Raw genomic sequence first — 9223 nt, forward strand, 5'->3', positions numbered from 1 at the left:
GCACGGGATGGATCCATCTAGGGCTTTTTTCTTTTTCGCTTCTCATCGCCAGACAGCAGTTGTATTTTCCCGTTCTACGTTTTGCAAGATTTGTATGGAGAAAATAGTTTACTTTCATTCCAGAACCTTGAAGCAGAGGTCTTTGACCCTGCTCTTGGGGACCCACGATCCTGCAGAGTTTAGCTTCAAACCTAACAAAGACTAATCAAGCAGCTAATCAAGCTCTTCATGATCCCTTGAAAGTGACATACCTGTGCTGAAGCAGGTTGGGAAAAAAATTGCAGGACATGGGTCCCCAGGAGCAGGGATGAAGACCTCTGCCTTAAAGCATTATGACACTCTCACTGGATCTCCCTTATGTACCTACAACTGAGATCAGCAATTCTTAGCATCAGAAATAGACAGCATGTGTCTTAGATTAACAACATTTCTAGCAACTCACATGAATATCACATGAATTTGTTTTAATTTATCTAATTAAGTAGCCTCAAAGTGATTTTATATGGTTCCCTGCCAGAATTCATTTCATATATTTTTCTTGCATCATTAAATTATAAAACTAGCTAACTACTAAACTATTAGATAGCAATAAAAACATTACAATGCTAAAGGCTAAGAATGAAATGTTCCTTGGATAAAGCATCAAAAAATCCTGTGTGAATACCCGTCCTCAGTCTGCAGCAACGCAACAATGGTAACCCAGGGTAATTGGAACTCTTCTAAATCCCAAACGTAACTGAACATTAAACACTATCAAGTCTCCCCCTTTTCTCATCTTTCTCAAAACACATTAAATAATACTTCAATCCAACAAACTCCCCAATAAGAAACTAGTTTCAATAAAAAAGTTATTTTCAAGTGCTATTCAACATTGATTAGCTCACATTCTGACTGAAGTACATTTCACATTTTAGAGAATTACATTCACCGAAAGCAAAGAAATCCAGTTTAGAAGAGAAATAATTCTGTTGTGTAGATCACAAATATGTTTTTTATTTTATTTATTTATTCAGTTTTTCAGTGTTGTTGGGCAGCAGGACTATCTATTTCTCTATATGTCCTGGTTGGATCCAGCTTGCTTTCGTGTTTCATAGAAGTAGTAGTACACACTGACACATAAATGAGTTTAAAGAGGTTTCTTGTATAGCAGTTTCCACTCTTATTTAAATAAAGGATCTTGAACAGTTTTCAACTTTGCCAAGATTATAAGAAGGTTTCTCTGGCACCAAATTAGCATATTAAATTGTGAATATAAGGACTAGGTGACAATGCTTCCTTAGTAGATTGGATCAATGGCTGCTGAAAATAAGGCTGTGCCATCACAGATAAAACTAAAAATTCAAGCTATTTAAAGACCAAACATTTAATCATGGTAAACAATGCTCTCTTACAGAATTTCTTACTACAATGAATATTATTTATATTATTAAATCTAACAATTCAGATTATTTTCATTTTCACAGAAAACAAATTATTGCAACAATTTATTGCAACTGAGCAAAATGTTGTCTTTTTGGGAACATTGTTTTAAATTATTTACCAATTTAGAATTGTTATTAAAGCCTGTACCAGCTGTGAAAATACTGATGCAATTACTGCTCATATAGGCTATAATAAAGTGATAACTCATTAAAAAGGCTCTCCATATAAAATGAATCAGTAATAGTTTAATGTGTCATTTAGAGGTGAAGATGAAGAGGTTATTCTAGTTTCTCATCTCCTTCCTCCACATCTTTGAGACTGAGCACCTCCAGTGTTCCCTTTCCTTTAGTCTCACAGCGGATGAGCTCGTCAATTTCACGGAAGCAACCTGGATCTATCAAACACACCTGAAAGGACAGGAAACACCATTACTTTCACTCAAACAAAAAGGAGAAAATATATAATACCAATATTTAATTATTTATATATAATGTATATAAACAGTTTATAATAGCATTTGCATTTCCAGTATGTAATATTTAGATGCCACATTAAATCTGCCAAATCTATTTAGTCTTTATTTCCATTTTAGCATGCACATCCTCAAAATTGTAGAAACTGTATTAAATATATCATGCCTTTTTCCATGGCTGCCAGTCTTTGTTGGCTTCGTAAGTCAAAGAAGCTTGCATACATGACAGCCACCAGTTCTGGTTCTAAACGGTGAGTGAGCGCCACATTGTAGTACCAAACAGTAGCGGCTCTTAAAGCCATATTTCAAAAACACTGTTGGACATTGTTGATTTTTGAAATCAACCCAAACAAACACACCCCTCTTCATTACTCCGCCTCCAAAACAAAGCAGCCTCCATGTCTGTTTTCAGGCCTTCCCGCTTAGCTCTCTCCAGCTTTTCTAATATTAACGTGGGTCCTAAAGCTCTTGCCCAGTCATAAACCTTCATTCCAGTGATATTCTTTTGAGCTCTTTTGTATTGTCTCTCATTTCTCTTTCTCCAGTCTTTCTTCAAATCTCCCTCTTGCTCGTTCTCTTTCCTCGACCGTCATATGTACCCTAATGCTGATTGCCTATACGTTTATTGGTGGTGTCGGTCCGACTAATTTCCAAACAGTGTTTTTGAAATATGGCTTACCCCACCTTTAACCATAATTTTACCATTATGTAGTCATATAGCCTACCGTAGGCTACATGACTAACCTACGATTAAATCATTAGGATATTAAGTAAAGATCATGTTCCATGAAGATATTTTGTCAAGTCAAGTCAAGTCAAATTTATTTATATAGCGCTTTTTACAATTGGTAATTGTTTCAAAGCAGCTTTACATATTAGAAGCACAGAAAAAAAGAGAAGTGGTTAAAAATAAGCTGTACAAGCAAGCGTGGTAATATGTAACATATACAAGATGGTGCTACATTAAGCCAATGTCGGCTGACTCCCAGGGGTGGAAAAAACCCCCTAGGAGAAAAACCCAGCGTGCTAACACTGGGAAAAAAGTCCTAGGAGGGAAAAAACCCCTTGGAAGATATATATAATATATGTAAATGGATATGGAGATCAAAATCTGAATTATACATTTTTATTATAGAGATTAAAAATAGATTATATATAAATATATGTAAGCGGATACGGAGATTTAAAAATCAGAATTATAGATGCAGCCAGAACTGGATCTGTAGGCCCATTGTCTACAGATCCAGTAAATTTCCTACCGCAAATATATCAGTAATTTATATTTGTGAGTAGATATGCATTGCTAAGGACTTTATTTGGACAACTTTAAAGGTGATTTTCTCATATTTAGATTTTTTTGCACCCTCAGATTCCAGATTTTCAAATAGTTTTATCTCGACCAAGTATTGTCCCATACATCAATGGAAAGCTTATTTATTCAGCTTTCATGATGTATAAATCTCAAAAAATTTACCCTTTTGTGGTCCAGGGTCACAAACACACATATATATACATATATATAAAACATCGAGTTTGTGATATGCTTTTTTTCTATTTTATAAAAGCATAACACTTGTTCTGAAAGCCAGAAGCAAGTACAGTAACACATCTTTAAAAAAAAAAAAAAAGACGAAAGACTCCAGATAAAGTACTAAATCATGCTAAAAATCACAAAAAATTTAGCTTATGTTATTTACAAATAAAACTCTGTTCATCATACCACTGCTAAATATATTAAACGGACTCATCAAACTAACTTATCAACTGGTCTGTTGTTAGGCTAACTACTCGATTAATTGACCATGCTAGCATATCCCTCATTTATAGACCAGTAATATTTGATTAAATATTTGGTTGCATCCTTGACATCCAGTATTTAAAACGTAATGAATTAATTAATAAATTGACTCTAAAGACTCTTACCATTTCAAGCTGATCATCAAAGTCTTCGTTCTCCACTGTCTTTATTAATGGTCTGAGCTTTTCTTTCAGTCTCTTCCCATCCTTGGCTGGCAAGACGAAGCGCAGCCGCATGTGAGCTCTTTGAATCTGAATGGACTCCTTCAGCTGCTTGATGACCTCAAGTGCCTGGAGGGGGAGACACTGACCTCAATCAGACTGTGTGTTACTCTCAAAGACCATATTACTATCAACCATCATTTCGTGCTAGTGACCTCTTCAGTGATCATGTAATTAATCTGGTATGTAGCTAAACATTTCACAGATCCTCACATGATCAAGGTCTACTGACCTGCTGTTTAGTGCTTTTGTTTGCCTTAACAGAGAAGTGAATGTCCTTCATCGCTCTCTCTATAAGGTTTACTGTGTAGGGACGTTTGGTCTCAGGATTCACACATTTTTCTGCCACAATAGTTGCAATATCACGAAACATCTGTTCCAGCTGACTCTGTCGTTCCTTATCTGACACCTGTAGTTCTCCTTTAGCTAAAATCTGGAAATAAAAGTGAAAACGGACCATTTGCGTACAAACATTTAAGGATTTGTATAAAACATTTGTCAACTGAATACAGTGGTATAATAATAAAAACAATCATCTTCTTATGAACCACACAGTCAGGCCAGATCAGATCACACAGAGCCTGCAAATTCACCTGTTTGCATATTTCTGTCAAGTCATCTGTGCCAAAAGCGTTTGACAGGTCCTCTTTCTTCGCCACTTGACCCTTAGACACATTTACAAACACTGTGTTTGTCTGCAGGACTTCATCAAGATCTTTCTCCCTGTTAAGAAAAAAGCATGCAAGTACAGTTGATTTGTGCGCATTACATTAATGTCACTTAATTATATATATAAATAAAAAAATAAAATAAAATATATAATTAATAATATGTACATATAAAATAATATTAATATCAAATACTTTTTATCATTCATATAATTTCATTACTATTATATAAAAATTGTCTGGGTTCCTAAAAATACCACTGTGAATGTGATATGGGCTGATACACTATCACAAGTCAATGTAATCTGACCCCTGAAAGAGGTCTTTACGACAGGTTCACACATACTCTGTTTGCAGTGCATATTTTTTTCAGTGCCCATTGCCCATGTTAACAGATTAGAGCAGGAGTCTCCAAACTCTGGAGGCTCACTGTCCTGCAGAGTTTAGCTCTAGCTTGCCTCAACATACCCGCCTGGAAGTTTCTAGTATTCCTAGTACAGGGGTAGGCAACGTCCTGGAGAGCCGGGGCCTATATCATGAAGCCGGATTAGCTGGCTAGCCAAGTAAGTTTCAGATTGGTTTACGCCAATCCTGGGTTTTAGGTACCATGAAAGTGGCTTTTAGTGGAGTTTTCTTTCAGGATTGGAGCCAAACTCTAATGGACACCAGCGTTGCCTACCCCTGGCCTAGTAAGACCTAGATTAGCTGCTTCATGTGTGTTTAATTGGGTTTGGAGCTAAACTTTGCAGGACAGCAGCCCTCCAGGATTGGACACCCGTGCAGCACTCACAATGCACACGGATGCAGTCCAGCAATGCGCCCAGTAGCAGTGTGTCTGCAGCAGTGCAGCGATCGTTTCATTCCCCAACCTTTCGGCATGACCATTACTCCAACCTGCAGATACCCACAATTGAACAAGTCTATTTTGCTGTGCTGAACGCATTGAATTAACGTGACAGCGTAATGTTCAGAAGTAATTTCACCATCAATGCATATAATTAAACTGTATTGTGTTTCAGTCAATAATAGAATAAATGTCTAAATGTTTTGTCACTTGCTTGAGCAACTTAATATATCATCCTAACTACCAGCTATGGAGTTTTGTCCTCTGTAGAGGACATATATTTTAGTGAATTTCTCTAAGACCTTACATGTCACCATTTTAAGTCTGGATGTCCTGTAAAGAGCACATTCAGGGATTTTCAGAGATACCAAATGTTTGGAAGTTTCTCCATGACTACTCCCTCTCCTTGGTCTTTAAAAATGGCTAACATTAATTTACTGATCAAATTTAACACCCTCGTGAAAATATGATACTATTTTGTTATCATTTACATCTGACTAATTTTCAAATTGTCTGTCATAAATCAACATCTCAGGAAAATTATGGGGTTTCAAATCAAAATATGTTATTTATCAATACTCCTATGAAATATTAGATATTATGAAAATCTTGCCAATTATTACTCCCATTACACTTCTTTTTTTTCATTACATGTTGCTCCAAGAACTATGCTATGCTAGAATATGCTAATTACATAAAGCATGTAAACACATTGTATATAATGGGGGGGAAAAAAAACATTTATGGCCATTTTACATACATATTGCATAAAAAATGGTGTATCAAATCATTCTGTAATATCTTTCATAACAGTTGAAAATCATCTTTATACAAAGTTTGGTTTAAAAAATCCTGAAACCTAAAAATTGATTGGTGATTTTTTTTTTTTTTTTTTTTTTTTTTAATCCTATTGTTTTTGCCTTTTCATGTCTATTTATCTTATATATTTTTTAAAAAAAAAACTGAATCCTAGTGTCCACTACAGAGGACAGAGAATTTTTTTCTGGTCTAAACAATGTAACGACATAAAAAACACTAAATTCACAAACTTTTTTCACCCCTGGTAGTCAGAACTAAAATCTAACTTAAAATATAACTTAAATCTATACACAAGTAACGTTAATGGATTTAATATATACAGCCGCGGATCAGTTGCGCATTGCAAACGCGTCATATGTGAATACACAATAGCGCGTGATACTCCTGCATCGCATACGCACTACAAACAAACACGTAATGCAAACGAAGCATGTGTCAACCCGGCGTAAGATGGTTCTTGTAAAGAGTGTACCAAAGTGCGAGCACCCTTTAAAAGCAACTATTTCTATCTATTATCAAAAAAAAAGAAAAAGAAAGAAAGAAAGAAAGAAAGAAAGAAAGAAAGAAAGAAAAGGTACGCAATAAAAATCAAATACCTTCAAATAGTGATACATCAGTAATTTAACACTGATATAATAGCTATAATAACAGAATAAACATTATAATAAATCATATAATGGGGATTTCATAACACACTCACGCTCCAGATCTCCAACTCATCACTTTGTTTTTATAACAAGCTATTTCAAATCTTTTCCCTCCTTTCTTCATCCTCACGACGGCAACATTTGTTAATCTGATCTGGTTAGTAGGTGTAAATATTGACATGGTTGATTCTCTTTAGCTCAACGCGGTGCTCCAATGCTCCGTTTCTTCCTGCCTGCCTCTTCCTCGAACGCAAACTTGCTCATTAGCTGCGAATCATCGCCGCAGCGACTCCTGAAGGATTGGAGTAATGCCATGATAAACCCTACACGCAAAATGTCTCATGTAGCAAAACTATTATAAACTTATCTGTCTGTCTGTCAGTCAATTTCGCGGATTCGGGATCATCAGGTCGTCAATTTCGATACAAAGATCCCCATGTTTGTGCAATAAATATAAGAAAAGAGAATGTAAATATAGATTATATAGCCTACAACGAAATAAATAAGATATTGTGAGGGAATGCAATGCAAAAAAGTGACACCAGGGTTGTCAGGTCTGCGTAACAGAACTAGCACAATCAGAAATAGCTAAATAGGCTAGGGTAATCAAAATAGCCCAAAACTAGCCCAAATATCAGACAAGAGACGAGACAAGAGACGTTTTGCGTTTTTGACTTTAGACACGATTAAGAGTGAATGTATGCATACTTTAAAACAAAATATTTGCAAATAGTTAAATTGATTACTTAAGACCTGGATTTTTTTTTTTACCGTTTTTAATTTTCTATTATTTTTCTTTATTCCTATTAATTTTATTTAAAACCATTTAATTATTTAATTCCTTTATTTTTATTCCTTATTTAAGAATATTTCATTCCTTTAATTTAAAAAAACAAAAACAATGAAAATTTTGCATGCATTCATATTTTTGGGCTCATCTGCTTGCCTGTACGTTATATAACTGATTGGTCCTTCAGAAAATGTATACTTCTACTCCGATACATTTTTCCAAACCCCTTCATTTGCTGCTGCAAAGCGCTAAAATAACAAATAGATTCACAAATAGATCTGAATGATTCATTTCTTCTGGAGCGTGACGTCATGAATATTTAGGACGCTCCAGACGCTGTCAGCGGAGCATATGAGCGGAGCAAAGCGATGAGCGGTGAGCGCAGCGCTGTTTACATGGGTACCTGGTTTCACAGTGTAGTATCTTAAATATAAATTACTCTACTACATGTATTGAGTTGAAGTTGACACTTTACTTTCCGTTTGCCACAGTTACAGCAACAGTTGACTCCCGCATGGGACATCTTCTTCAACTACCTTCCCAAGCAAGAACACAACACTTGTAGTACAAAATCGACACCTAGTGGTTACTCCAGGTCCAAGATTCTATATCCCCTCCGGAAACCATCAATTTGTTTGTCTTTTTCTTCACCGTCTCTTCTGCATTGCGTCCTTCTTCTTTGGTCCACATGCCTTTTCACAGTTTGTCCATTACCTAGAGCAGCACTGTATGAAAGAGGTCCTGTAAAACTTTACACTAGTGATGGTGAATGAAGCTTCATGAAGCATTGAAGCTTTTCAGCCAAGTGGTTCACAAAAGGGTTCATTTCCCGAGGCTTCATTTGCTCACAATACCATCTGGTGGTCAAAGAGTGTAAAACATGCAGATTCATTACAGATGATCTGATGTGATATTTGATACACTTTATTTTGCGGCTTAGAAATAACAGTGAAGAAAAAAAATAAATTTCCACAAAGACTAATATATTTATTTGAATGTAATGTGTATTTTCTGGTTGTATATAATGATTGTATAACATAACTGTGTAATAAACGTATTGGTTTTTAAATGAATGGAGCTATTAAATGTGTGTAAATAAATTCTTTGGTCATAACAGGCAGGAGGGACGATATTATTATTCTAAAACCACACATTCTGAGGGGATCCCATGGTTTATATATCTGTCAAAATGTCGCGCCAAGATTCGAACCGCTTCCAGTCGAACCATTCGAACCAGTCAGGCAGAAGCGAGGCTTCGAACGTCATCAGTGACGTCATTGGTCTAAAGCGATACAAGCTTCGATACACGCTTCACTGAAAGCTTCCGGGATTTCTCGACACACGCTCCGAAGCCTCGGCACAGACCGTAACATCACTACTTTACACTACTGCAGGAATCCATTTGAGTCCATCACCGCTGTAGTTCCTCACGTACACTGACTGAATCTCCAACTTCAAACGTCTGAGTTTGCAACTTTTGTCATGGCCTTCTTTTTGTTAAATGATTCTATAATTAACAAGAATCTTGCTACTCTTGTCTCC

General features: G+C 35.9%; 1 protein-coding gene across 3 annotated transcripts; it reads right to left on the reverse strand.

Annotated features, from left to right (window-relative positions):
• Positions 1-971: 971 nt before the first annotated feature.
• Positions 972-8293, reverse strand: sbds (SBDS ribosome maturation factor). 3 transcript variants are annotated; one of them, XM_048161371.1, is made up of 5 exons: positions 8157-8293; positions 4507-4636; positions 4146-4346; positions 3818-3982; positions 972-1829 (listed from the first exon to the last, which is right to left on the reverse strand). In XM_048161371.1, exons 1-5 carry the CDS (start codon positions 8195-8197, stop codon positions 1701-1703), a joined length of 666 nt encoding a protein of 221 aa, XP_048017328.1. In that variant the 5' UTR covers positions 8198-8293; the 3' UTR covers positions 972-1700. The 3 variants fall into 3 exon arrangements, with proteins under 3 accessions (XP_048017328.1, XP_048017326.1, XP_048017327.1); XM_048161369.1 differs by lacking the exon at positions 8157-8293 and adding an exon at positions 6945-7203; XM_048161370.1 differs by lacking the exon at positions 8157-8293 and adding an exon at positions 5372-5488.
• Between the last annotated feature and the right edge of the window lie 930 nt (positions 8294-9223).

Source organism: Megalobrama amblycephala, linkage group LG16 (assembly GCF_018812025.1).
Source record: "Megalobrama amblycephala isolate DHTTF-2021 linkage group LG16, ASM1881202v1, whole genome shotgun sequence".
Taxonomy (NCBI): domain Eukaryota; kingdom Metazoa; phylum Chordata; class Actinopteri; order Cypriniformes; family Xenocyprididae; genus Megalobrama; species Megalobrama amblycephala.

Bases quoted from the DNA above. Each gene is read 5' to 3' on its own strand.
- sbds (XM_048161369.1), bottom strand. From the start codon at position 7,072: ATGTCAATATTTACACCTACTAACCAGATCAGATTAACAAATGTTGCC. The intron at 3,983-4,145 runs GTCAGTAGACCT...CTCCCCCTCCAG, and splicing joins ACAAAAGCACTAAACAGCAG to GCACTTGAGGTCATCAAGCA. The intron at 1,830-3,817 runs GTAAGAGTCTTT...CTGTCCTTTCAG, and splicing joins TTGATGATCAGCTTGAAATG to GTGTGTTTGATAGATCCAGG.